This window comes from Ailuropoda melanoleuca, chromosome 8, assembly GCF_002007445.2.
Source record: "Ailuropoda melanoleuca isolate Jingjing chromosome 8, ASM200744v2, whole genome shotgun sequence".
Lineage (NCBI taxonomy): Eukaryota > Metazoa > Chordata > Mammalia > Carnivora > Ursidae > Ailuropoda > Ailuropoda melanoleuca.
Genome location: NC_048225.1, coordinates 9,804,665 through 9,832,596, shown reverse-complemented (window position 1 = coordinate 9,832,596; position 27,932 = coordinate 9,804,665). Strand labels below are relative to the sequence as shown.

Below are 27,932 nucleotides of genomic sequence, written 5' to 3'. Positions count from 1 at the left end.
AGCGCATCAAAAGGCTGATTTATCAAATTGGGTGGGCGCACAGGAAGTTTGATTAGCGACATTATGTTGTTTGCCATGACGGGCTCCGAAAACTTAGCTCATCTGTGTCCCAGGAGTCCCAGGATAAGACTGAAGTGTTTATGTTCTGCCTCAGAAATTCTCAGGGTTGGAAGCCCGGGTGGCAGCTCCAGCCAGAGGCGTTTCCTTAGTGACGCTCTCCGGTGGTTCTCTCTCCTCCCCCACCCCCGTCCCCCCGACCCCCAGGTGGGTCTCTGGGTCAGAGTCAGCTAGAGACGGCCTGGGTGAGCGGCTCCCTGCCCCCCCCCGGGGGGCCGAGCAGCAGTCCTGCCGTCTTCAAAGCAGCCCTGGCTGTGGATCGTGTTGGCCTCTGCTCTCGTCTCCATCAACGCCCCCGTCCGGCTGGGGAGCCACACTCCCAGAGGCTCCTGGAGAAGAATGGGACAGGACACCTCCCAGAAACATTGTTTCAGGAGCAGCAGCCCCTAAAGAAATCTAGCAGGTGCCAGGCTCCTCCCTGCACGTGGCGTGCCGTCCACGAGCTCGTAACCGCCGTGCGCACGGCCTCACCGATGCCCAGAGGAAGCAGGTGTCAGGCTTGGAAGGCAGCCCTTGTAAGGACCGAGCGCACGTGTGCATCTCTGCAGCGGGTAGGGTGGGAGAGCCCGGTCCCCCAGCCTGGTGGAGAGCCTGGAGAGCTGGCTAAAGCAGGGGGAGACCTGTCTACAGACCTTGACCGCCATCTTGGTAACGAAAGCAACTGGCCCTGGGAACTCGGGTGGGTCCTTTCACTTTTCTGCGTCTTAGTTTTTTATTCTATAAAATGAAGAGATTAGATTTAAGGTTTTTTCCAGGAGTGAAATTCAATTCTCCACATTTTTCCAGGTCAGCTATCAAGAGAATAGGAACAATAGCCTCGTCTCTGAGCCAGAGATGATGCTAAGGGCTTGATGTACCTCATTTACCCTTCGAAAGCACCCCACGAGGAAAGCAGTCTCACCCTGTTTAGAGCTGTGGACAGCAGGATGGCCCTATCAACGCCCACCCGCACCCACAGATGCTCATTAACACCAGTTAAGCTGGTAGCCTGCGCAGGAGCGCTAAGGCTGTATGCGGGATTAGGACGCCTTCCGCCTGTCAGGCCTCTCGGACACTTCAGAGAGATGGGGCTGACCCAGGGCAAAGTAGGTACCAAAGAACACAAGCGAACAGCAATGAGATGGTACCAAGCCCTTTTAATGAGAATGTAGGTGTGATCAGTTTACGGATGGCCAGGGAAAGCTCTCCATGGAGGTGATAAGGCACTAACGTTTTTATAGGACTTTAGAGTTTGCAAGACACTTTGAAACACACCGTTTTATTTGGTTCGTCTACCTCTTGCTGAAATTAGGGACGTCTGCTCTCGTTATTAAATTATTGTTAATTATTAAATTGAGGATCAGAGAAGTGGCTCAGCCGAGGGAACTAGATTATCCTTCTGCAGGGCAGACATCTGCCCGGTTAGACGAAATGATCCAGGGCTGATGGTTGCTTGATACCTCAGAGTCTGCCAGGTCCACGGTGTGCCTGGCCCACCCCGGCCTTCAAGAACAGTAGCTGGGGCAGCCTTAGAATTGACCAGAAGGCTACAGGCCAAGTAGGGAGGCCTTTCTTTCTCAAAGATTCAGAGGGAAGGCTCAAGGTTTTTGTAAATCCATAAGGCACAGGCTGAGAAGACTTTACCCAAAGTCGGCGGCTGGGCACCCACAACATCTCAGGGCTGGTTGGTGGGAACTTCACGCTGGGTATGGCTGGAGTCATTCTGGATTGTTCAGAGGGTTGGAGGCCCCAGAGAAATTGGGGTCTCTTTCCCCAGCGCCCCTCATCACAGCCCTGGTGTGTTGCCTGGACCCTCACTCAGCTCAGCACCCCGTCTTTGGCGGCCATAGCATCTGTCTTCATGACATTAGCTGCCATTCTTTGGACATGCGCCACGTACTGGCCCCTTCCTGTGCATTTTCTAAGTCAAATCCCCAACCATTCCAGCGCAGAGGGAGTTATAGTCTCCATTTTACAGATGAGAAGACTGAGGCCCAGAGTGATTGCACTGTCAAAGCCATACTGCTAGCAAGTGTTGGGGGTGAGATTTAAAGCCAGATCTGTCTGTCTGTCCGATTTAAAAAATCAAACCCAAAAACTAACAGGCTGCATCGACTCCTCTTCTTCAGTTCCCAGGATGGAAGGAAACCATTCCTCTTTATATTCTGGTCATTGCTGCTTGGCAAAGCCTCAAATGCCGGGGACAGGGATGGGCTGGGGAAGGACAGGGTGGGCGGGCACACAGCAGGCTATCAGGACTCTCTGCCCTTCGCTGTGGCTGCCCTTCCTACCTACTTCTGTTATGTGGGGGAGGAAGTCAGGGATTCTGTCCGTGACCCCAGCCTGTCACTGGACTGGCCTGAAGGGGTGAGCCCAGAGGCAGCCGCTGGGCTGACCCCCTTTCTTGGCCACACTCCTCTGCTGCTCTTATCTGGAATCCAGCACATCCCGTCCTCCTCGGAGCTCACTTGGGCTGAGCGACTTGTTGCCCTGGAGATTCCCAAAGTGTCATTTTCTGGAAAACATCGGTTGTCTGAGGGGACTCGGGACTCTGAGGAAAGTTGCGTGTGGCCCGGACCACCACTTCCCTCTTTATAAGGCTATGAGAGGTCCCTGTGGGGCACTGCAGACACCAGTCTGAGACCTAACAGCTTGCTGGGGCGAGAGCCTGGACATGCCCTTGAAGGAACCATGTCTGAGGGTCCTGCGGGCAGATGGATCTGGGTTCAAAACCTGCTTGGGTGAACTCGGGCCAGTTACTGCCCTCTCTGGTCCTCTCTCTGAATCTGAGACATGGAAATCGTGTGGCATCTCGTAGGGCCACGGTGCAGATGAAGGGAAATGATCTGTGCACAGCGCTTCACGTGGTGAACAGCACAGAACAGGAGCTTGGTAGCTGCTCCATTTGTCCCTTAGTACCTTCTGTCCTGCCAGCTGAGCCACCGTCCTCTGGGAAGGGAGGACCCAAGGCTGGCATGTCACCCAGCTCCCAGCACGACACGTGTATGGCCGATTTTGATTCATCCGTAACCCCCTTATATTTGTTTCTAAGAGCTCCCAGACATCATATAGTTTCATCTGTAAATATTTCACTGCGTATCCCGACACGATCCAGGCTCTACAAAAATGCGCCGGAGCGCTGCTGCCTAAAACCTGAAAGTCGTCACCGTGGTTTCTTAATGCCGTCGAAATCCACTCTTTCAGATTTTCAACGGTCTCGTGAAATATCAGGGATCTTTAAAAAGTTGGTTTCTTTGAATCAGGATTCAAGTATGTTCCCCACATTATAATTGGCCGATTAGGCTTTCAAGTTTCTTTTATTACATTTTCATTTTTCCAATCCAGATCTTGCTGATTGCGTCCCACCGTGAAGTTTTACCTTCAGCTCGTCTTTGCAGTACAGACACCAAATAGGTATTTGGGTAGAAGTCATAAAGTTACATCTTGCTGCCCCCCTTCCCCTCCCTGCATTCAGGAAAGGGCTCCTTTCTCCTTCCTGGAAGAAAGGTCCCCACAGTCCCCAGTGCCAGCCTGCTGGAGTGGAAGGATGGGGGCGACAGGCATGGGACCCCAGGGTTTCCAGCAGCGGGGTGGTGGGTGTCGGCTGCTATTTGGACGCACCCACTCTTTGTTTTCGTGAACATGGGTGTCTTTTCATAAAGCGAAGCAATTTTCTGCCAAATAGCAAGGACTGTTTTTCCTCCTTTCAGAGCAATAAGGTTCAGGATTTGTCTCCCTCTTGGCTTTCAAGAGAGTGTTTTCTCAATTCTTTCCTGAAATTAAAGTAAAGGTCAAGGAGGCTGGTCTGAGACCCGCCCTCCCTCCTCTCCCAGCTCCTGCTGGTGAGTCTGGCTAAGTGTACCTGCCTCCTGGACTCCCGTGACCCAGCCCTCAGGGCAAACCCAGCTCAACTTCCCCATTCTTGTCATTCTGGGGGGAAATTGCAAAGGGAGGGAAAGAGAAAGGAAGAGGGGGGAAACCCCAGTGCCAGCCTGTGGGCTCCTTTCTGAATTTAGATGTGAGCAATTTCTAGAGGCTTCTTTCTCCCCACTGTGTTCCCTTCCTCGGGGAGGGGGCCCTGGGCCCCACGCCCTCCACCCTGCTTCCCACCTGCCAATTTTCTGCTCGACACGTGAGCTGCCCCAGTGATCTGCCCCGTCCCTCGCAGGGTGTTGAGCTGCGAGGATTTTTAATCAAAAGGCAGCACACGCACACAGAGAACAGTACCGCCACCACCCCGCTTAGCATTGCTGGAGCATTCTCTCCCCACCCCCTCCCCACACTGAGTCACTCCCAGCTAACAGTTAATTAATTTGTGACACTTTGACAGTTTGTGAGGAGACATTTTTACGGAGCCTTCAAAATGCACAGGGATGGGGCTGTCAGGCAGATGCCCTTCTTGCATTCCCTGGGTCTCCAGACCCTGCCTCACCCTACTGCAGACTCGGGGGGGCCCTGGGACCAGCTCTGAGCCAGCCTGGGAGAGTCTCAGAGCCTTCCTCTGTCCCAGCCTCTCGGGGCACTCCACACTCCCAGGGACCCCTGGACAAACCCCGGGGCACCTGGCCACCTTGGGAAGAGGAAGAAAGGCAGAGGGTGTCCAGGATGACAGCATGAGGGCTGGGGAGGCACTAGTCATGCTCCACTCTCGTCTCTTTCTGCTCCTGGAGAAATTCCCACGCAGGGGCCCCTTTCACAGCAGAGGAGCTCTGTGTGCACCAGCCTCTCCCTGGGACCCCCTGTCTCAGCGGCATGCAGGGTGCTCCCTGTGGAGGCTTTACGGCTGCTGGTTGGTGCTGTGTGAGAAATGGCTCCAGCCATCGTGGCCTGTGGGGACATCAGTCCCACTGGGGGGTGCTCATCTAGACGCTGCAAAACCCCTGGGCCCCCCAGGCCTTCTGGAATCCCAGAAGCCATCCCCACCAGCTCTCTGCATCCTTTCCTACAGAATCCACCTTGTCTCCCCACCTCCCTGCACACCTACACTCACCTTCACACACGTGCATTCTCGCTTTCCATGGCTTGCAACCCTGAGTGCCTCACTGGAAAATTCCCTGAGTGCACCCCAACCAGCTGGGCATCCAACCCCGTGACCCAGACCCAGAGGGCCAGGGAGAGATCTCGGGGGAGGCCACAGGTACCCCTTGAGAAGGATCCAGGGGAGAAACAGCAACCAGGGCAGAACAAGACCCTGGGCTTGGCTCCTACACACCTGAGTGAGGTACCAGCTCCCCATGGATGCCCCCCATACATTTGCTACCGTGGCCACCACCATGCTGGAAGTGAGAAGACCAAAAAAAAAAAAAAGACAAGCGTGATCCTTACACTGGTGTAGCTCCCACACTGGCAAGAAGGACAGACACTAAACAACAATTAGACAAGCGACTTAAGTACACCTGTGATGAGTGCCACCGAGGAAGACAGGTGCTGTGAGCCCAGTACGCAAGAGGATGGCTGGGGCTGGAGCCTCAGGGAGGCTTCCCTGGAGATGGGCTTGTCCTGGAGGGTGACCAGGAGGATGAGGTCAGCTGGGACAATGGGATCTTGAGCCTATGTGGAAGGACTGGGCCTGGTTAGGGGTTGGGACACTGGAACCCAGGAGGGGGAGCAGGGGGTACCGAGGCTGGTAGCTTTGTGGCTCTGGTGACAGGAGGTTGAACAAGCCCCCGAGGGCAGTTTCTCTCTGCTATGAGGTGGGGGGCAAGGGGCCGCCTGGGCAGGTTAGCGCCAGGGAGCAGTGGGGAGGCTTGGAGAGGTGCCTGGGATACCAGCCTCAGGGTGGGCCTCTGGTGGTTCTCAGGACTGCTCCCCCTCTCCCGGCTCCTGTTGGGTGGTGCCGGATGCAGCCAGAGAGCAAGAATGGAAGAGACCCATCCAGGCTGCTGCACAATTTCTAAGGGCACCTGGATGATTTTCCCCACAGATAGCAGAGCTAAGCCCCGCTGCGGAGGGGCTGCTTGGCCCCGTGCTTTGCTCCGTCGCTGTCCCTGCAGAATCCTGGGTTGGACTAAGGAGGTACCAGATCTGGAGGGGGCACGAAGTGGGTGGTGTCGGTGTGTGGTCTACCTTCCCTCCCAGGCCTCTGGAGGCCTGGTTCCCCCCTAGCCTAGGTCTCTTTAAATCGTCCACAGCTGATCCGCCACAGCTGCCCTGAGGCTCTGGTTAGAGAAAAGCAGGAGCGATGGAGGGAGTCCAGGAGGGACAAGGTACCCCATCCCATGCCTGGAGTCCTAGGAATCTGTAGGTCCAGGACCTCACCTGGGCCCTCCCCCACCACTGGGCAAAAACAATCAGTGTTTCTTCCCTTAAGAGTGACTGCCAGCACCTACGCCAGACTCACAGCCTCGCCACCCAGCTCCCCCTCCGTGTCCGGCCTCAGAGGCCAGGGAAGATTCAGGGCCAAGGAGAAGGGGAGCATCCGTCCCTCCTTCCCCTTGCCTGGCCCTCATCCACCACACTGGCCGTCCCAAGGTCTTGGCCCGGGAGGCTCTCCTTGTCTGGCCTGGGGCTCTGGGAATCCCAGGCCCCGGTTCCCAGGCTCCTCTGCTCCCCTGGGAGACTGCCCTCCTGGGCCCAGTAAGCAAGGCATTAGTTTAAGACTTCTGGTTTCCCTTTGTCGTAGGAAAGATTGGGGGCTCCTTCCTCTCCCTCTTCTAATCCCTGTGGTCCCTCTCCTCCTGTTGCTGCAGGAGGCATAGGGGAGGTGCTCACCCCCAAGTCTGGCCCCTGGTAGAGGAGCAGGCTGTGGCTTGAACTGCTGGGTCTTGAGAAGGGGCCCCTTCCCACTGCTTTCCTGTTCCCCTCCAATTCCAGAGCTCCTACAAGCTTCTTTTGAGATGCAAATACCATGTACTCCCCTCCCCGCCCCTCCTTTTTCATTGAAATGCTTCAAGTTTCAGAAAAGAGGGAAAATGATGTGTTTAAGACAGCAGTGTCTCACCAGCCATGGAGCCTGATAAGAGATTGTTAAATTTTAATTAGACAATTTGATTCCTTCAAATGCCAAACTTTCTGGGGAGGCAGCCCTGCCGGGAGCAGGCTGCCGGAGTTCATGCTGTGCCAAGGGTGCCCCCCCACCTCTGGGCCCTTCACCCCCAAGTTTTGCTGGTGGATGGAATCAAACTGGTGAGAGGACAGAACCATTCCCTCAGTCCCCCACCCCTCCCTCCAGCCAGCTTTCCTCCAGGGTCCCAGGCTGTCCTAACAAGATTGACCCTTCTGGCCCCACCCCATCAGCCTGGGGACCAAAGGCAACTGCAGCCTCCAAGTTTGGGGTGTCAGCCTTAAACTGTGGAATTTTAATGGACCTTTTTTTCCTCCAACATACTTGTGAGAGGCTGTTTGTGTTTGCAGGGCCTGAGCCTGCCAGCTGCTGGGGTGTGATGGGGAGCTGCCTGCCTCCTTCCAACAGCCTTCACCTTCCCCTCCTCCCCTCCCTTGCCCCATCCCAGGCGGATGGTGGGAGTCTGGGCACTGCCAGGGGCGGCCTCCGTGGGCCCACTATGTGTCAGGGCTCTCACTGCCTTCCTCAACTGGACAGCTAGCTCATTTTCAAATGAGGGCACAACAAGGAAATGGTCACATATGGCAAGGGCAAAGGGTAAGTGGCGGAGGCCCCTGAGGCTGGAAAAGCCGGCTCCACCATCTGCTTGCACGGATAACCCACACACCTCCATTCACTCCTGACACGGCTTTGGGACGCTCTGCTGCATGGCCCTGAGGACAGCAACCAGCAGAGCGGCCTGGAGCTAGGCTGGATGTTCAAGAGAACTTGATGGAAGGGGAAGGGACCACCTGAGTGGATGATTCTGGAAGGTCTTTCAGTCGATGGTTGCCCTTCTGAGCTGAGGCCTGGAGACAGATGAGGGTCAGGGGATCTCTGGCATTTAGAGGCCTGAGGCTTGCGGGGATGGGGGGGCCCACCCGGGGGGGCCCACCCCGCGGATCTCCCCAAGCTCCTGGCTCCCTCTTCTTTCCCATACATCAGGGCAGCTGAGAAAGAAAAGCCTAGGAGGCCCCAGAGCACACTGGGACCTCCACTGCCAGCGTCTGCTGGGGAGGGTGGCGTGGGGAGCAGCAGATGCCCCACTTCGCTGTACAGGGAAGAGGCTGATGCTTTGGGGGAGTGGCAGCCACTCCTGCTGGCGTCTCTGTCAGCTCCAGCTGCCTTAACAGAGTAGCCCAGGTGGGGTGGCTGCAAACCCAGAAATTAATTTCCTCACAGGCCTGGAGGCTGGGAGTCAAGATCAAGGGGCCGGCGCAGTGGGGTTCCGGTGAGAGCTCTCTTCCAGGCCTGCAGATGGCTGCCTTCTCGCTGTGTGTTCAACGGCACGAGGAGGGGAGACTCGGGTGTCTCTTCCTCTAAGGGCGCTCATCTTGTCCCCAGGACCCTGTCCTCAAGTCCTCTAGACCTCAGCTCCGAACACCAGCACCTTGGGGGCTGTGGTTTCCACATACGCGTTTTAGAGGCACACATCTCAGCCCTTAGCGACAGGTCAGATGGTCCATCCCTGCCCCAGGAGACAGGACTAAGTGGCTAAGCAACGGCAGTGACCATGTATGTATTTGGCGCTCACTACATGCTTATTGATTGGGAGCTTTTACAGTGAGACAGTAGCCACCTGGAGGAGAATGGAGGGGCGTCTGGGGGTTGGTGAGCAAGGGGACCATAGTTTCGTAACCCCAAATCAGGATTCTTTTTCTGATGACAGGGAAGTTTTCATTTGTTTGTCTGCTTTTTTGTTTTTTTTACTTTCAGCTTTATTGAGGTGTAATTGATAAATCAAATTATGGGATAAAGAGTAGGTAGCGGTGATCTGGCCTACATACACTCTGCATTGTTTCTTAATCTGTCTGTTATAAAATAGAGTAAGCTTGAGTCCCTGACATTGACAACAGAAGGTTTTAAAAATAATATGAGATTTATTTATCTGAAAAGTCTTATAAGAATGATTTGTCTTGGGTCATACATGTAGCCATCTCTTTTTTAAAAAAGGAAAAAGGAATTTGGACCATCCTGGGACATCCAGGGTGCCAGGTGCTATTGATCTCGGCCTTTGCCAGCTCCGGGAGGCGTAGAGTGGGCTCTGACCTCACCTGGCTTCTCTGGGGCAGGACCAGCCCGAAGACCTGGAGCTCCCACTCCCCTCACCAGCAGATGCTCGCTCTCACGGGGACAGAGAGGCTCCAGGGGCAGGGCAAGGGCAGGCATCTCAGGGCCCCTCCAGGAGCCCCTGGAGTAAGAAAGCCCACAGCCTGGCCCTTCCTTTGTGCCTTCTTCTGGGACACCCCTGGAGCCCTGGGCCGGAGGAAAAGAGGAAGGGATGGGGCTGGAGCTGGGGCAGGGGTCCGGTGGGGACTGACAGGTTTTCTCAGGGGTCCCGAGAAAGTGCCAGCAGAGAAATGGCCAGGAGGACGCTGTGTTTTAACCGTTCTAAGATGCACATCTCCCCCACCTCCACGTCCACACATTTTAATGGCTCTGAAGACAGAATGCATTTTACCGGGGACGCATCTTAGAGCTATATTGCAGTTTGATAGCATTTCTTTTCTTTCATACTGGTGCATTAAACAAGGGTGCATCTTACATTCAACCCTTAGAACCTAGGAAATATGGCAATTGGTATTACAGGCTATAGCAGGTGCGCTGGGAGAGCTGGATCTTCCCGGCTCTCAGATTCATCCTGCAGCCATGGCTCAGAGCTAGACCTTGCCTTTATTCTCCTTTACTCCCTCCTGTGGGTTGTTTGTTGCATCTTGGACCCCTTCTCCCCGTCTAGACCCCCACTTTCCAAGGACAAGCTGTAGGAGGCAGTGTGGTGTAACAGCGGGGCCCCAAGGCAACCCCTGACCCCAATGGACTGCATTTGGACAGTTCAGTCGTTCCACTGCCAGGAGCCTCAGGCTTGTGGTCTGAGTGCTTGTTTCTTTTAATTCTTTTGCTTGGTTTGATTTGTAAAGTTCACAATCCTTGAGAGTTTACTTGTGCTGACCACACATGCATCATCTTACTTCACCTTCACAACAGTAATTGCTATCCCCATTTTGCAGGTGGGAAAACTGAGGCTTGGGGAAGCCAAGTGGTCTGGCTGAGACCCCGGAGCTAGTAAAGCTGGAGTTGGGATTGGAACCCAGGTGTTTTGGTCCTCAGCCCTATCTCACACTAGTATCTCTCATGCTTGAGCACCTCCTCTGTGGGGCTGGATTTGCTGATGTCTAAATTCCCGCTCTGCTTGGTGGTGTGTGGGAGCTAGTGAGATGGCCCCTGCTTGTGAGCAATGTTGGCCCCAGGAGGAAGGGTGTGAGGACATGCTAGGGACTGGGGCTGGCTCTGGGGGTTGGAAGAAAATCCTGCACCAAGATATTAATGGGGTCTACAGGCATTTAGGATTTCCCAGGTTTTCCCATTCTTTCTATAATGGTAATCTCTTGTATTTGTATCAGAAAAAAGAAAAAAAGAACTATCTAGAATAAATACTGAATTAGAAAATTAAATGCATGAAGCCTTCCCAGCCTTGGGTGAAGGGACTCACTCTTGTCCTGCAGTGTAGCCCGCACGTAGGGGAATGAGAGCTCACCCCCTACCCTGCCCTGACCTGCAATACTCACATTTGCTATCTTACTTGTTCCCATGATTTTAAGTCCTGGTTGAAATTCTTCCCCCTCCAGAAGCCCTCCATGCACACCCCATCTCTGTCCCTTTGCATATCCTCTCTGATTTCTGAGCATCCCCTGTAGCAGGAGCGGGGCTGGACCCCTGCAGGACCAACACACTCCCTCCCCACCTACTGGGCCTGCAGACAACTGGCAGTTCGAGCGGGGCCTACCCTCTTGGCAGGTGCCCACTTGAACACATATGCCTCTCTCAAGGTCACACCCTTTCCCTGGGATGGCCCACGCCCTGTGACCTTATGAGAGGGGATACCTCTGCAGGTTCCCTGAGGGGGTCACCTGAGGCCTTTGATATGACTGCAAGGCAGCCCAGCTTCTCCTCGCCTGGCCGAGTCCTGCTTCCTGTCCTTCTCTGCAAGCCTCCATCCTGAGAACATTCCCCAGGAAATTCCCTGCACACTAACTTCCTCCTCAGAGTCTTATTTCTGGGGGTCCAGCACGCAACACCTGTGGTTCTCTCAGCCTGCCCTTCTCTTTTGTCTCTTGTTCAACTGGCGGCCTGTCTTTATAGCTATGTTTCAAGGGTGGAGGGCTTTTCTTCCCAGCTGGGCTCACAGAGCCTCTGACTCAGTTTGGCAAACAACTACAGCCTGCAGTTCCCAGAGAACAAGAGCGTATGCTCTTTTATTTGTTTAGTCCATGAAGAAGAGGCATGAGCGAGCTACGGTGTCACCCTTAAGATGCTTACAACCCAGTGGGGAAAACAGACACACAGAGGGGGCATGTTCCAGAACGGACTCAGGAAGGATGCTGTGGGCCCCCCCAAGGAGGGAGGGAGATGGCCCAGCCGAGAGCACTTGAGATAGGTCCCAGGAAAGGAGGCTTCTGTGCCAGCCTTGCCTCGAAGGACGAAGGACGGGTCGGGACTAGGCAAGCGGGGGAAGGGACGTTTCGTAAAGACTTTTCTCATTCATAGAGTGGGGATAATAATTACACGCCTTGGAGGTTGAGGATAAATGAGATAATAGATATACATTATTTATATTTCTATTATATGATATTTATATTTCTATTATACGATATGTATGTATCAGAGCAAACTATCAAATTCTCTGCAGGTACAGGAAGCGACCTCACAGACAGGCTCAGGACTGCGTTCAGAAGCATGCGTCTGGGTGTCGAGAAGGGTCGGGGTAGACTAGGCAGGGAGCTGTGGAGTCTCCATCAGAGGCCACCAGCCGGTGGAGAGGGACTGCGGAAGTGCAAGGGGAGCCAGAGAGAAAGTTCAGGAGCCTCCACGTCTCCAGGCCCCCGGCAGTGCTTGGCACCTCGCTTTACGGCTAGCGGGCTCCGTGGATGCTGACTGGGAGCTCGAAGGAGAGGAGCAGCCCTGTTGCCCATGTCTGTGCGTGCGGCGCTCCCCTGCGTGCTGCCAGTGGCAAGAGGGACCGTGCGTTTGCAGAGAGCGGCGTCGCCGTGACACCGTGCTTCACCGCCGTAGAGCTGGAAGATTTGTTGCACGGGGGTCATTTCATGCCATTGCATGTGGAGTTAGGCATTTTGCCCTCCCCAGAGGCTCCAGATGGGTGGTGTCGGGCAGGACATCATCCACGCTCCTGCTGAGAGCCGGCAGAACAGGCGTGTCACACGAGGATGAGGGTGGTCCCCTCTGACCTGTTGTAGCTGGTGCATTCCCCTCCCTGATTTGGACATGGTACCACGTGCATCCAAAATGGCATAAACGAGTGGATTTCCAATCCCTTTGGGGAGCAAAGCCCCCGGAAATCGTGCTTTGTGTGGAATGCCTTGAAATTCTGCTAAGCTGAATTCCATCGTGTAAACTAGGAACACTTTTGTTAGCAGGAACGCCGGCTATATTATATGTGCATTATGTTCCAATCACAACCAAAACACCGGCTGTCAAGCTCATCAATGCCCGATGCAGCTCAAGTCTGCCGCCCAGGCTTCTGCTTCCTGTTCTCAGTGAACAGCACCTCCTGGCTTCCAGAGGCCAAGACAGAAATGCAGTTTTCCGCTACACCTGCTCTCCCTGTGTGCCCCGGCCCCTGTCCCACCCCACATCTATGCAAGGAGCAAATTCCACGCAACTGACTTACAAGTTAGCTACGGATTCTGAACACCTCTCCATTCTCATTGCTGCCGCTTTCGTTCAGACAACCACCTTGTCTTACCTGAATTCCAGCCACAGCCTGGCCCCCTCCAAGGTCCCCCTTCCCTGCAGCAGCCACTTTTCTAAAACACCAACACGGTGGTCCTTCTGCACCCAACTTCTCAGGGGCTCCCAAGCTTATGAGACCCAATTTGGCCCCTTGAATGGCCCTCCAGTTTCATTCCCAAACCCCCACGCCCTACATTTTAAGCCAAACAGAATTGTTTGTTGTCTGGTACTGTGTTGTACTCTCCCTAGCTGCAGTGTCTCCTAAACTCTGTTGCCTGGTTAATTCCTCCTTTTACTGCATCTCACATGACACCTCCTCCAGGAAGTCCTCAGGGTTCTCTTGCAGAAGCTTGTCGTCTCTTCCTTAGGTTCCTATAGCCTCCCAGCTGCTGTCCTGCCACCTGCTTGGCCACACCCTTCCATCCTCTATACAGCGGTTGGAACCTTCTCTCTGCAAGGCACATCTGAGCACGTGGTTCCCACTGCCCTCAGAAACAAATCTAGTATGACTTGTAAGGTCTTCTAGGATCTTGCTGTGGCAGCCTCCCCAGTTCAGCTCATGCTGAGTCCCTCTGGGCTTCAGCTGTCCCAAATCAATCTCCTCTAGCCTTCCACTGGACCCCTGCTCTCTTGCTCTGTCATTTGCTTATGCTGCTTCTTATGCTGAGACCTGTACCTGGGCTCCCAGCTTTCCTGTGGCTAATTCCTACGCACCTTCGGGTGTCTGTCAAACGTCACTTTCTCTGGAGAGTCTTCTTTCCATCCTTAAACTAGGTTACGTGTCTCCCCTGCGTTCCATTTCCTAGTGCCCACTGCCTAGAGATTTAACTGGTTGATTCGTTGGCTGTTGTTTCTTTTAGAATGTGAGCCAGAGAACCACGTATATTTTGTTCCTGCCCATGTTTCTAGCACTACATAGAACAATGCTACAAACACTACGTATTCATAGAATCAAGAATGAATGGATGTATATTCCTGTTCTTGCCTCTAGAAACTGGAACTCCTCGCTACCTTGTCTCAAATGTGTGTTGCATGGGATGTACTTACTTAAAGTATTTGTTGAATAAATAGATGAATGAACGATCAGCTCTTTTCAAGCTCATTTATTTTATTATACTTAAAAAAAATCATACTTGCTCATTTGTTTGGCCATCTGCAAGAACTTGCTAGCAGAATAGTGACAGCTGGCCCCAATGTTTTAAGAAAATTGTTAGATACAGAGTTGCAAATCCTGAGGCTGAGGAATGCTACTAACTGCCCGTGGTTGGCTTTAGCTCTGGAGCTTTCCATGGGAGGTGCATGCTTGGAGGGGTCCTCCTGCTCACTCCCCGTGTCCCTTTTTCCTGGCCAGAGCCTGGCCACCCAGTGGCCCTGCTGCCCCGATGGACCCACTGAACCTGTCCTGGTACGATGATGACCTGGAGGGCCGGAACTGGAGCCGGCCCTTCAACGGGTCTGAAGGCAAGCCCGGCAAGCCGCACTACAACTACTACGCCATGCTGCTCACCCTGCTTATCTTCGTCATCGTCTTCGGCAACGTACTGGTGTGCATGGCCGTGTCCCGCGAGAAGGCGCTGCAGACCACCACCAACTACCTGATCGTCAGCCTCGCTGTGGCCGACCTCCTGGTGGCCACGCTCGTCATGCCCTGGGTCGTCTACCTGGAGGTAGGTCTGCACCCGCCTTGAAGGCGTGGCTCCCCCCTGGTTCCCAAGCTGCCCGGTGCCTTCTCCGCGGCCTGGCCTCTTCCTCCACTCTGGGCTCAGTTTGTCTCCCGATAAAATGGGCTGCTTATTCCTTAGCGATCCCAACTCCAGTTGGGAGAGTCCAGTCCTCTGTACACGGCGTTTCCCCGTGTGGCCCTCAGAGCCGCCCGGCGAGGTCACTGCACCGCGAACACTGACTCACAGGTGGTGAGCCAGGCGGTCCAAGAAATCACGCAGCTGGCGGGTCCCAGCTGGAACTCTGCTTGGCCCCAGGTCGGCTCGTTAGATCATGCTGGAAATGAGGGTCACTGGGGAGGCTTCTCAAGGAAGGGAGAGGTTCATGCTTCCAGGCCGGAGGCTTCCTGTTCTCTTTCCACTTCAGAAGTGGGGACTGCTGCGCCTTGGTCTCCTTATTCCCTCCCCTCTCCCCCAGTTTGGTCTAGTGCCTGTGTCGGGGACCCCCAGGCAGCTCCTTTGCTTCAGAAAGTCACGAGGGCTTGGCCAGGACAGAGCCCGGCTCTGCACCACCCAGTAGAGAGCCGGCAGCCCCCACCGTGGTCCGGGCGCCGCTCCAGGCATTTCGCAGACACAGACTGTGCTCTCCTGCTAATCCTGGGAGTCCATACTATTCTTCCCAGTTTATAGAAGAGGAAAAAGCTTTGAGAAGTTGCCTGCCTTGACGCCAATCGCACAGCAAGGGGAGAGACCACTAACAGAGGAGTCCCTAAGAGCAGAGCCACCGCCGGCTTCCAGGGCTGACAGGCAGACGTAGGAGGGTCTGGGGGGCTGGGTCCTGGATCCTGCCCCTTTCTGGGCCTAGGACGCTGGGGTGGAGTCTGGGAACTGACCAGCCCTTCATGGAAGAGTCAACGCCAAGGTCACTCAGGTCACTGGGCAGGTACCTTCCTGCCCCGGCAAGAGAGGGGACTTACCTGTACCACAGAGGCTAGTCCCTGGTGGGGAGGGAAGATTCTCCCGTTTTTAAAGGAAAACATGAAATTTTGTAGGCTCGAGCAGAGGAGACATCTAGGGGAAGAAGCCAAAGCGGGGAAGGGAGGCCGGTCCAGAGTGGCCCCCCTCCCTGTCTCCCCACCTGGGGGCTCCCCGTGCCTCCTCTGAATGGTACTCAGGATCAGCACTTCCCTGGGTTCCTTCAGCATGGCCCTAACGGCCTGGAACGTTCAAAATGGATGTTGAGGAAAAACCCAAAGGAAACAGACATAAAATCTACAGATGTCACAGGCCAGGGGTCCTCTTCCTCCACCACTCTCAGGTCGGTGAGGGCCGCCAGACTGTCCATCCACGTCGCACCTGACGGTCTCTCCCAGAGGAGCCCTTCTTAATCCTAAGGTCGGTTCCCCTCCCGCTCGCTCTCAAAGGAGGGTCCCAGACCTCAGACCATCAGGGAAAAATAAGAGGTGAGCGGCAGAACAAGCAACCTCTCTGTGCCTGGCTTTCCTTTCCATATAAAGGAGATCGTCGTAGTATCTGCCTCATGGCATTGCTTGAGAACCTAATGAGTTCATACCTGTAAAGTGCTTGGAACGGCATGGCACATGTAGTGAACAGTACATAAAAGTCAGCGTGACGATGGTGATGAAGACGAAGATGATAGTAGTAGAGACGCAGCACCCGTCCTCATAGGAAGGGCCCTCCCTGTGCCCAGGCACCCAGGCACCCAGGCACCCTCTACCCAAAGGAGGCATGCTCTGCCCGCAGTTCTGCGCCTGGCTTCTGGGCTTCCAGATCGGCAAGCCCTCCCCAGACACTCTAGTTTCGGGCCAGATCTGTACACGAGCCGTCCTAGGGCTCCTAGACATCTGTAAGTCCTCTGAACATGTGTTTCCAACATACTTGTTCACCATTATTGTGGAGGGGAAGCTCAGTGTTTTGAGGGGCAGGGTGGAGAATGGCGTCTCACACGGAGGGAGTGCTCTAACTTTCCCATCGTCTCCCTTTAAAACGAGAGCTAGACCGTGAGCCCTACTCACAGGATGTTGTCTCAGCCATTTATTGTCCCTAGAGACTGTCCCGAGTGGAGTCTCAGCCTATCCCAACATCCTGTCAGAGTGTCCTTGCAACTCATATACTCTACCGTCTCTAAGAGACACTCCTGCTGTCCAGAATTTTCCACCTGTCCCCTTCCAGTGATATTAGCGGCTCCGAAGGCCACGGCAGACATGTCTAACGTGGGACCAGATGCGGGTTAGTTACTCTGCTCGGCATATGGAAAGCACACTGGTTTGCAGTGAGAGGACTGTGGTCATTTCCCGACTCTACCACTTTTCATCTGGAGACGGTCCTGAGAAGAGAGCCAGGGTCACTTGTCTGCATTTCGGCCTCATCCCCCTGTGGGGTGAGGGTTTACTGTGTGCATTTTCCAGATGGGCAGATGAGATCGAGAAGGGAACGTCACTCACTCGGCAGGTACCGAGCCCTGCTGTGTCCTAGGGTACTCTCGGGGCCTTGCCCGCCAACAGTGAATCACGATAGGACCGTTGTAGTCTGGTCTGATGGTGGTGGCAATGGAGCCATCCCCACCGGAGATGTGGGAACATGACGGGGGGCATGTGGGGACAAGGAAGTCTTGCAGGAAGAAGTGATGCTTCCAGAAGAATTATCCAGGGGAGAAAACAAGGTGCTTGCACTCCAGGCTGAGAAAAACAGTATGCAAAGCTGCAGAGCAGGAGGGGGTGTCGCTGGCCACAGGTTTGGAGGGCAGTAGCCTGTCACTAGCCTCAGAGGTTTGCTGTCACTGTCGATAGAGATGACACATCTCAGTGCCTGCTTAATATGGGCCAGTTAGTATTAGGATCTCACCGAGCCAGCTCACGGGGTCAAGAAGTGGTGTCCAAAGGTGCCGAGACACAGCCCCGGAGCTGTACTAGCAAATCTGGGGCCAGTCCTTCCTCTGCCACTAAGTCACCAGGTGATCTTGGGCAGGTCCATGTTCCCCTCGGACTCCAAGCATGTCCCCCTTGCAACGGTAATCTCTCCTTTCACGCTTTACACACATTTCGTCGTTTTTATAGAAGCATCTCCTCTTTTGACAAGCTGGATGGTCCTTCCCAAGACAGTTTACGAGAGAGCATAGGCTGTGCTGCCCGAAGGACTCGCCTCAAGCCAGCCCTGCTGCACACTTGCTGAGTGAGCGCTCCAGTTCCCTCCCCCGTGAGTGCCGGGCGTAGCACCCGGGCTCCTGTGAGCCTGAGATGCCCACATGCCCACAGTAGGGGGACGTGGCTGCCAACAATTTCTCTTGAGTCTTTGAGTCGGTTGCCCCCGGGACTGTGGAGGGAAGCCCTCCCTTCTTCTGGGCTCCAGAAAGGCTTTTGAGGGCAGGGACTGACAGAGCTCCCTAAAGGCAGGGACTATGCCAGTACTGTTCACCACTGTACCCCAGAGTCTAGGACAGAGCCTGGCATGTAGTAAGTTGCTCATAAGTTTCTATGGGAAAGAAGGAAGGCCAGGAAAAGGGAAGGAGGGAAGAGGAGGAGAAAGAAGGCCCTGGTATTGCAGACCTAGATCCCTAGGGACATAGAAGTGCTCTGGAGGACTAGTCTAGGGGGGCTTCAAGGCAGAGGTGGACCAGGTGGGCCTGGGGCCCTCCAGCGGTGCCCTAAAGATAGATTCTATTTATGCCCCCAGCCCCCTATCCAGACCTGTTGTCTTGGGGAACCCTGGGCTGCCACAGGGGAGGGGCCCTGGTGTGGACCACGTGAGCCCACGGAAGGCGTCTCCCTGTCTTCTGGGATAAGCTGCTGTGTCTTCATGTCCGGCAACAGCAGCCACAGCTCCTGTCACTGAGCTGAAGGGCCCACATTTGGTTTCGTGCCTGTGAGCAGGAAAGGAAGGGCAGCGTGGAGAATAACCATGTCATCATTAGCCCTGTGGCTGTACTGTGCGGGCAGAGTGGGTGCTTCCCTGCCTGGGGCCCTGGGGGCAGCTCTCCTGTCCTTTTTCTCCTGTTGGTAGAGACCCAGGATGTATCTCCCTGTCCTGACTCTGTGCTCAGGGCCAGGGTGCTCCAAACTTCCAGAGTTGCCCTGGCCGGGCTGCTATGTGGGTGTGCGAGGCTGTGTGTGTAAACGGGAGGAATGGGAGTGTGTGCGTGTGCATGTGTGTGTGTGTGTAAGGGAGTACGGTGTGTGTGTGGAGGGAAGAGGGATGCAGGATGCTCTTGCCAGGAGCGGGCCTCCTCATTCCCATCAGACGAGTATATGTGGGTACAGCACCCCCTCCCTTCCCCTGCCTGATGTTCCCACACCTCGAGCCCCAGTTTTCTGTCCTGCATTCTCCAGGTCTGACAAAGAGCAGCACTGTCTTCTCTCCGAAAGGAGCCATCGTCCTCACCGTTGTCCTTAACGGATACTCTTTGTGTCTGATTCTGTGCCGTGCACCGTGCTGGCTCTGAGGGCGCTGTCCGGCTCCCCCGGGAACCTGGGCCAGGGCAGGATCAGAAGCTGAGCTGACCGGCCTTGGGCAAGTCACTGCCCGTTTCTGAGGCTCAATTTCCCCACTGATAGAATGGGATTGCTGTTTTACAGATGAAAGCGCAAAGTTGAGGCACTCGGTAGAAATTGTTTATCTTTCTTCTAGCCCAGTTCTTGGCACAAAGCGGCCTTATGAGTCTAGGAGCAGAGGGGACAGGGGCAAGGGCCTCAGACTCCACCTGGCTGCCCTGCTTCCCCCCTAGACCCTCGCCGGAGACTCACAAGACCCCTGCAGCTGCCGTCTGAGCCTGCGGCCCCACCTGCCCCGGGAGAGCGGAGCTATGGGCCTGAGCTCATCTTCCCCTCTGCTGCCCACCCGTTCTGGTGCTTTGTCCCCAGGTGGTGGGCGAGTGGAAATTCAGCAGGATTCACTGCGACATCTTTGTCACTCTGGACGTCATGATGTGCACGGCAAGCATCCTGAACCTGTGTGCCATCAGCATCGACAGGTGAGCCCAGCCAGGGCGGGAGAGGGGACCCAGGCCACTCCTGCAGGGGCAGGCTCCATCTGTGAGGCTGTACGGCTGGCCGTGTGCCTGCGGGTCCATGTGTTTGTGCGCACGTGTGCAGGTGCGCGTGTGTCTGGCTGGGGGAGTACAGGCCGCCCTCCTACAGACGGCGATGCTACCAGGGATACCCAGACAGCGGCTGGTAAAGAGAAGAAAGCTCTTAGTTCTGATGACCGTGGCCCTAGGTCTATCATTTCCTACGTACGTGACCTTGGGCAGAGTGTGCCAGTCCTCACAACCCTGTTTGTCCAGAAATCAAGGATGATGACACCTGTCCAGTCGGGGCTGCAGCGTCTGGCTGTGTGTGTCATGTCCAGCACGGGGCACGGGGCCGAAGGGACCCAGGCTGTGCTCACCTCACCAGGCTGTACCCTTGGAGCCTTTCACTGATTTGCACACACAGGCCTCGTGGGCTCCCAGAGGCCCTGGCCGTACTCCCCTCGCGGGGCTCTCAGAAGATGAGATGAGCTACTCTGTGAGAAGCGCTGGGTAGAGGCGTATGAGTGGTTGTAGACAATTACTCCTGGGCTTATTTTCTGCCAAATGGGCCTTAACTCGTGCTCTATGGAGCCTGGCTCCCGGTCCATCAACAGAACATCCACCTTCTGTGAGCCCAGCACACGTGCAGTTCCAAAGCTGCAAAGACCCAGCCCCTGGCCCCTCAAACACCCTAACATCCAAGCAGGGAGACTGGAGTAATTGACAAGAAGGCCCAGGAGTAGGTGGTCACTGGTCAGCCACGAAGCCCTTGACTGCGCGGCACCAACCCTGGCTCTGTGAGCCGGGCAGGGGGAAGGAGAGATTTAGAGTAGACAGGCCGGCTTCACGGAGGTGACAACGGTCGTCCCCAAGGCGCAGGGCGTCTCTGGTGTGTACCTGCTGTGGAATGAGGGGCCCCAGGGCTGCACCCCAGACTCAGGGCCCCCCGCCCCGTGCCCTTGCAGGTACACAGCCGTGGCCATGCCCATGCTCTACAACACTCGCTACAGCTCCAAGCGCCGCGTCACCGTCATGATCGCCATCGTCTGGGTCCTGTCCTTCACCATCTCCTGCCCGCTGCTCTTTGGACTCAACAACACAGGTGAGGTCTGCCTCAGTCTGCCCGGGGCTCCGCCGGCCCCAGCACAGGATCCCGAGGGAGCTGAGCCCCTGACGCAGACACGGGGACCGAGGCCGGGCTCTCTCCCCGGCCGGGCCTGACTCTGAATCGTACCTGCATGGGCCAGAGACAAACAGTAGCTCGGGGCACGATGGGGTTGCGTGAGGAATGGGGGTCATGAGTCAAGAGGATGTCTGGCTGTTTTCAACTTTGTTGATTGAATTGAAGCAAGCCAGACAGCCGCACAAACCGCATGTGCATGCGTGTATGTGTGTGTGTGCCCACGTGGGGAGCGACTCCTGGGCCCCCCACCCCCAGCGATGGTATCTGTAAGGAGGCCATGCGCAAGGGTTGGCCAACCCAGCCCAGACCGGAGTCACCTGGAGCAGGACAGGTAGGCACGGGTAGGGGCTAGGGCAGCGGTCCTGTCCCATGCGTCTGCGGTAGAGGACGTATCGGGCCGGCCGCCACCGTGGGCCTGGCGCTTTCTCTCACCGGGGAGGCCCGGGGATACGGGTGCATGTCTGCAGACCATTACAGGGCAGGACACAGTGAAGCCTCGCTCTCTAAGTCTTGTGGGAATTCCAAGAAGTGGGAATAGGGCTTGATATGCTCCCCTTGATCTGGAAAGGCCCTGAGATAGAGGACAGACATCAGCTAGACCAGGAGGGAACGTGGAAGCACGTTGGAGCCCAGGCGAGTTCAGCAAACAGGACCAAGTTACCCTGTTCCTAAAACTGAAAGGTGGCAGACCTCCCCTAAGGGCTAAAAGAAGGGTTTACTCTTTTAAAGGAATTTCCTTCTGTTATTTTTTTCCAAACGCTCGGGCTCCACTTGGGTGTTCATAGATGGCAGAACTAGCAATGAAATTAGGAGGGAATATGAATGGGAAAGCTTGGAAGCAGCTTAGCTTTTTGCTCGAGGTTGTGTTTTCCAGTCTCTGGTCTACACCGCGTGTTCCTGTCTGTCTAGCGTTGCCAGGCGACCTCAGAGCCTCAGGCATGCTCTCCGCCCCATGGCTGTGCTCAGCCCGGGAGGAGAGAAAGGTCTCTGGCGGCTTGGCCGCTGACGCATCCGGCTCTCGCCCGCAGACCAGCACGAGTGCGTGATCGCCAACCCCGCGTTCGTGGTGTACTCGTCCGTCGTGTCTTTCTACGCGCCCTTCATCGTCACGCTGCTGGTCTACATCAAGATCTACGTCGTCCTCCGCAGGCGCCGCAAACGGGTCAACACGAAGCGGAGCAGCCGGGCTTTCAGGGCCGATCTGAAGGCCCCGCTCAAGGTTCCCAGATCCCCCTCCCCTCGGGGCCCCCCACCCCATGTCCCAGGGGGCTGGCCCGTGCTCAGCTGGGGGCTGGGGACACGGGGTTGGAGGGGCTCCCGGCACCTGGGCAGGGCCGAGTCCGAAGGCTGGGACCTCCGCGGAGCAACAGCAGCGACTCCAGGAGCCGGAGGTGGGGCGGAGCCACCTGGAAGAAGTCTTTGCTTGGAGATCTCTGTCTGAATGCACCTTCCTCAGCTCCTCGCCTTCTTTCCCCATCACTTGTCCTTTCCTCGCTGTGGCCCCTCTCTCCCTGTCCTCCCTCTGTGCTTCCCTCCCTCTCCTGTAGCTTCCACACTCCCTGTCCGCCCCTCCATGCACACCTCCTCCCTCCTTCCCGGCTCTTTCCCTCTCCTCCCCCTCACCTTTCCTTCATTCCGTCCCCACCCCTTATGCATTCTCCCCTCTGCTCAGCCCTGCCTGAGGGAGGCAGTGTGGGGGCATGGAAGGAGCCAGAGTTTTGGGGTTAGACACATCAGGTTCAAGGCCTGGCACCCCCACCTTTTTGCTGAGTGACCTTGGGCAAGTTGCTTAACTTCTCTGAGCCTCAGTTTTCTCATCTGTTAAATGGGAATCACAATGCCAACCTCTCAGAGTGGTCTTGAGGATTTAGTGTGAGAGGGAAGCGAGTAAGCCTAGCATGTGACCATAAAATCAGGGCCTGTTTGTCCCTCGTCCTGCCCACCATCTCTCCTTGCAGTACCATCCTTCACTCTCGCCTTCTCAGGCCTTCCTACGCTGCCCTTCTGGGAGCCCCGTGCCCAGCCTGACTACCCCACATTGGGTGTCTGTCCCCACCCCACCCATCATGACCAGTGTGCCGGCTCCCTCCACAGGGCAACTGCACTCACCCCGAGGACATGAAACTCTGCACCGTTATCATGAAGTCCAATGGGAGTTTCCCAGTGAACAGGCGGAGAGCGGTAAGTGCTCAGGTCAGGGACCCAGAGCCAGGTCTTCCCGCCCCGAGGGAAACTCCCGCCACGATTCTCAGACACCTCACCAGCCAGTCAAAGGGAGGAGAACCTCCCAGGCTCCCCCGCGTTGCTTCCTGGGAGGCCAGTCTCTCCATCACACCTCACGGGCAGGCATGCGGCGAGATGGCTCAGCTCGTGCAGGCGCAGATAGGCGCCCCCAGCACAAGCAGGTGGTTGGGAGAGAGGACTTGGCCATAACATGAGAAAAATAAGAAGCGTGGCTGTTAGCATTCACTGAACAGCCACCCTGTTCCTAGCATCTCATCAAATCCTCACAGCGACCCTGAGAGGTAGGTCTTATTAGGCTTACTGATTTTAATTTTACAGAAGAGGAAACAGGCTCACAGAGGGGAGTAACTCACCTGAGACAAAGCATTTAGTTAGTGAGATCATGGCTATTTGAGCCCAAACCTGTGTGACTCCGAAGTCCACACCTCTGCTGTTCTTCCCGCTTGCCTGTGCTGCCTTCCTGCAGGCAGGTTCTGGGGCTGGGGGCTGGGCCTGGGGGCGGGGGCGGGCCCGGAGCAGGGCAGCCTCTGGGCTGGTGGGGAAGTGTAGCCTGTATGCGGAGCTCAGAGACGCAGATGGACAGCAGACCCCAGGCTCTGCCCCGTGATGACGGTAGCCCCCAGGTCGAAGCAGCGGGGGTCTCATCCCCAGCTGGGCCACGGAACCCACACAGGCCACACACGAAGTCCAGGTCAGGTGTCCTCAGGAAGCAGGGCCCCCACCTTTCACCTGCAGGTCAAGGGCAGGACGCCAGGGAGGCATTTTATGAGATGGGTGCCCAACAGGGACCAGGACTGGGGCTGGGACAGCAGCACAGGTAAACCACCCAGGTGCCGGGCAAGGCTACACTTCAGAAGTTTAGACTGAGACCCCGAGGCAGGGAAGAGGCTGGAAGGCCATGAGTGCACCCCCAGCGGGGCCTCCAGGTCAGCCCAGCGGGAAAGATGCGGGGGTTCAGGGGTTAGCCCTTTGGCACGCAGATCCATCTACGAGGAGCACGTGGGGCCCGCGTGTGAGCGCTGGTGCTGGGGCCTCGGGCCAGCCCGGCAGGAAGAGCAGGGCTGCCCTCTATGCCCTGAGAGCGTGAGCTCCCGGAGGCAGGCACTGAGCATCGATCAGGAACGTATTCCCTGCAGGCAGCTCGGTGCCTGGCACTTGGCCGGTGCTCAGTCCGTGTTGCTCAGTCAGTAAGAGAAGTGTTGGGGTAGTGCGTGCCCACAAACGGTTGTGGGGTTGTTGAGGCTCTATAAGGCTTGCTCCGTGACAGGGGCTGGGGATGACTCTGCGGGCAGGGGCCGCTGTGGCTCCTGGGTCCTCCAGCCGACCCTTCCTGCCGCCCAGTGACTATCCTCCTTACCTCTCCGGCGGTGACCCTGGGGCGTTTGCAGGAGTCTCTGAAGGAGAATAGGGAAGGGTCGGGGGCGCCAGGTGAGGCTGGGTGCCCAAGGCCTGAGAACTTGCCAGGCTTTACCCAGAGTTCTCTGCCTCTGTTCAGGAGGCCGCCCGCCGAGCACAGGAGCTGGAAATGGAGATGCTGTCCAGCACCAGCCCCCCCGAGAGGACCCGGTACAGTCCCATCCCGCCCAGCCACCACCAGCTGACCCTCCCTGACCCGTCCCACCACGGCCTCCACAGCACTGCCGACAGCCCCGCCAAACCAGAGAAGAATGGGCACGCCAAAGACCACCCCAAGATTGCCAAGATCTTCGAGATCCAGTCCATGCCCAATGGCAAAACCCGGACCTCTCTCAAGACCATGAGCCGCAGGAAGCTCTCCCAGCAGAAGGAGAAGAAAGCCACCCAGATGCTCGCCATTGTTCTCGGTGAGTCAGGCCAGCCCAGCTCTCTCCAGCCATTACTGAGGAAAGGACCTGTCACTGCGGGTCCCATTCCCTGCCATCCCCTTCCTCACCATGGCTGGTGGGCCGTGGGACCGCCCCTTGCTCGGCTGCAGTCCACACCCAATGACGTACCCCATTAAGTAGATTCTATAATTATGCTCATTTTACAGATGGGAAAACTGAGGTGTGGAGTGGGTATAGAACGTGACCAAGGAAGACCTATGATTTAAACTCAGGGAGTCTGACTTCAGAGTCTGTGAGCTTGACCAGTCTACCGTAGTGACCCCCAGAACCTCAAGATCCTAGGCAAGTCACTTTCTCTCTCTGGAGCCCCCTCAGCAAGAGATTACCTCTCAGGGTTGTGGTCCTGGTCACACGGTATACAAAGGTGAGAGCATTTTGTCAAGTGCAAAGCAGGGCGCACAGGTTAAGTGTCAGCAGTATGGCTTTGAGTACGTTGCTATTGTTGAGAAATTGGGAAATTCAGTTCACTTCAGCTCAGCCAAGACCGTGTGGGACCAGAGCTGTGAACAAAGAAAGGGGGCCAGGAGGGGGGCCCAACTGAACGAGGGCATGGCTCTGTCAGCCGGGCAAGGCCTTGGAATAAAAGTCTCCTAGAAAACCAGACGATGAGTCTAGACCCAAGGCTGGACTGATGTGGGTGGTTGGGAACAGGAGGCGATGGTGGGACTCTGCCTTCCCCCCCAGCACCCAGGGTAGCACGGGACATCCTTCCACACTTGCCTTCCCCTGGGACCTCCAGACAGTCCCGGGACACGAGTGGCACCGGTGCTACGACCCTGCTTTCCTGAGTGCGTGCACAGGGTCACAGCAGGTTAAGGGACCGACCCTTGATCATGTGGCTGGGGTGACAGAGGAAGGCTGGAGTCCGTGGGGTCTCGCTGCAGCGCTGGGGACTCCCGGGGACTATGGGGCATGGTGTGTTCACGATGTCACCACACCGAGGGTCCCACCAGGGCGGCAGGTCCTAGGTCAGACAGACAGAGCCAGCGGGCGGGAGGTCAGTCTGGGTCAGAGCGCCCCAAGCAGGAATTAGCCAGAGGTGTCCCCCAAGGCCTGGAGGAAGGCATAGCAAGAGCGTGGCCATTGGGGGACCTCAGTAGACTGGAGTTCAGGTCTTGGCTTCGTCACTTACGGGTACATCACAGAGCCTCTGGGAGCCTCAGTTCCCTGTTTGCCCCACGGGGATGCCAGGAGCCTAAGCCAGATGGGTGTCTAACTCTCCCTTTTGTTCCACCAGAAAGTAGACCACCTATTTCCATTTCTACTGACTTGTGTCCGAATGTGAACCTTGTGGATTTGTTTTCAAGCCCATTATCCTTCCCTGTGGGGGCAGGTGTTATTATACCCATTTGACAGATGAGGAAAGTAAGGCTGAGGGAAGTAAAGGGACCTTCACTGCAGACAGGTGTCAGTGACATCTCTAGAATCTGAGACTGGGACTCCTCCTGCAGTGCTCCTGGGCCAGGGCCAGAGGCACCTGATCTGGGCGTCCACTGAGTGCGGGCCTTCCCCGCCCAGCCTCGCCCCGGCCCCAGGGCCAGCCTGACCGCCCCGCTCTCCCCCAGGCGTGTTCATCATCTGCTGGCTGCCCTTCTTCATCACACACATCCTGAACATACACTGTGACTGCGACATCCCTCCTGTCCTGTACAGCGCCTTCACGTGGCTGGGGTACGTCAACAGTGCCGTGAACCCCATCATCTACACGACCTTCAACATCGAGTTCCGCAAGGCCTTCCTGAAGATCCTGCACTGCTGACCCGCGGCCCACCTGCACGGCTGCCTGCTTCCCAGCTCCCTGCTCGGGCCGGCCGGCTCTCAGCTCCGGGGAGCCGTGCGCAGGGGTGCAGGGCGGACTAGGCCTTCTCCTTGCCCCGCGGGCCCTGCAGTGTTAGCTTGGCTGCACGCCCCTCCGTGCTCGCACACCCTCGCACTGCCAGGGTAGTGCTCGGGGCCAGGCACGGTGCCAGCCCTCAGGCTGGACCCCTGGCGCAGGGGCAGCTCACAGAGCCCCCCTCCCACCTTGAGGCCCTCTCTCCTTGGCACCAAAGACAAAGCCGGCTTCTCTGACCTTCTCTGGGGTTCTGGGGTCGCCAGGGCCAGAGGCGGGCTCAGAGACTGTGCTTTCTGTCGGGTTTGGCTTGGTCTTCACAGGCCGATGCTGGGGCGGGCAGTAGGGAGGGATGGACAGCTCACACCCCACAAGCTCATGCCCGGGAAGCCAGAGCTCCTTCCAAGGCCCCAGGCGACTTCTGTCCTGGGAGACCCATGTAAATACCAGACCACCGGGTGAACCCCAGAGGAGCCCAAGCCAAAAATCTTCACTCACTCCCTGTCCTGCCCGACGGGAGCCTCTATTTCCACAGTAGTGGGTCCCGCCCCGCCCCAGCCCACTCCAGCACCCACGTGGTTTCTGCACCTGCTGAGGGCAGGAACCCTTGTCTTGAAGGGCCCCAGGAACGTCTTATGGGGAGAGGAACCTCCCCCAAGCCCACTCTGCCGCCTCCTGACGGACTCAGTGCGTCCCTTCTTGTAGCAACTGTTGGGACAACCTGGGAGCCCGCAGGGAAAGCGGGCTTGTGACCACAGCTGGGGCCTGGGTTGGGGTGCTGGAGGTTCTCTGGGGGGCTGCCTCCCACCACACTCTGCCACAAACCCACTTTCCTTTCCCTTTTGCCTTTCCTCTCTCCCATTCCCTTTCCCTTCCACTGTCCCCGCCTCAGAGGAGCCCGTGGCAAGGGGCCGCTGAATACCACTTGGCCTGGGCTGGCCCTGCCCTGAGGGAGGAGGGGAGGCTGCAGCTTGGGGGAGCCCCTGGGCCCGACTCTGTAACATCACTACTCATGCTCCAAGCTAATAAAACTCTGACAAGAGTCACATGCGAGGCCCCTTGGGTGGAAGGGCACAGCGCCCGCCTCCGTCCTCCGCGGCAGGTGTAGCCGAGGGCCCCGTGTCTGTGTCGGGATCAGAGTCGGGGAGGCCTTCTGCACCCCCTCCAGAAAAGGGTGACTCTGACCACGGCCACCAGGCTGGACACTGGGGAATAGGAGGAAAGGGGATGCTCCAA

At 56.5% G+C, this 27,932-nt stretch overlaps 1 protein-coding gene across 4 annotated transcripts in view; it reads left to right on the top strand.

Annotated features, from left to right (window-relative positions):
- The window catches only part of DRD2 (dopamine receptor D2), a 79,324-nt gene extending 51,592 nt beyond the window's left edge, over positions 1 to 27,732 (top strand). For 2 of the 4 annotated variants that reach the window (XM_002928410.4, XM_019809155.2), the window contains exons 2-8: positions 14,238 to 14,553; positions 19,425 to 19,534; positions 20,539 to 20,675; positions 21,785 to 21,975; positions 22,851 to 22,937; positions 24,496 to 24,823; positions 26,431 to 27,732. In XM_002928410.4, coding sequence (XP_002928456.1) covers positions 14,269 to 14,553; positions 19,425 to 19,534; positions 20,539 to 20,675; positions 21,785 to 21,975; positions 22,851 to 22,937; positions 24,496 to 24,823; positions 26,431 to 26,624 — 1,332 coding nt within the window. In that variant the 5' untranslated portion in view covers positions 14,238 to 14,268 and the 3' untranslated portion in view covers positions 26,625 to 27,732. Of the gene's footprint in view, positions 1 to 3,472; positions 3,511 to 14,237; positions 14,554 to 19,424; positions 19,535 to 20,538; positions 20,676 to 21,784; positions 21,976 to 22,850; positions 22,938 to 24,495; positions 24,824 to 26,430 lie in introns of those variants that run through there. The other 2 variants (XM_034665789.1, XM_002928411.3) reach the window with 2 other exon arrangements.
- The last annotated feature ends 200 nt before the right edge of the window (positions 27,733 to 27,932 follow it).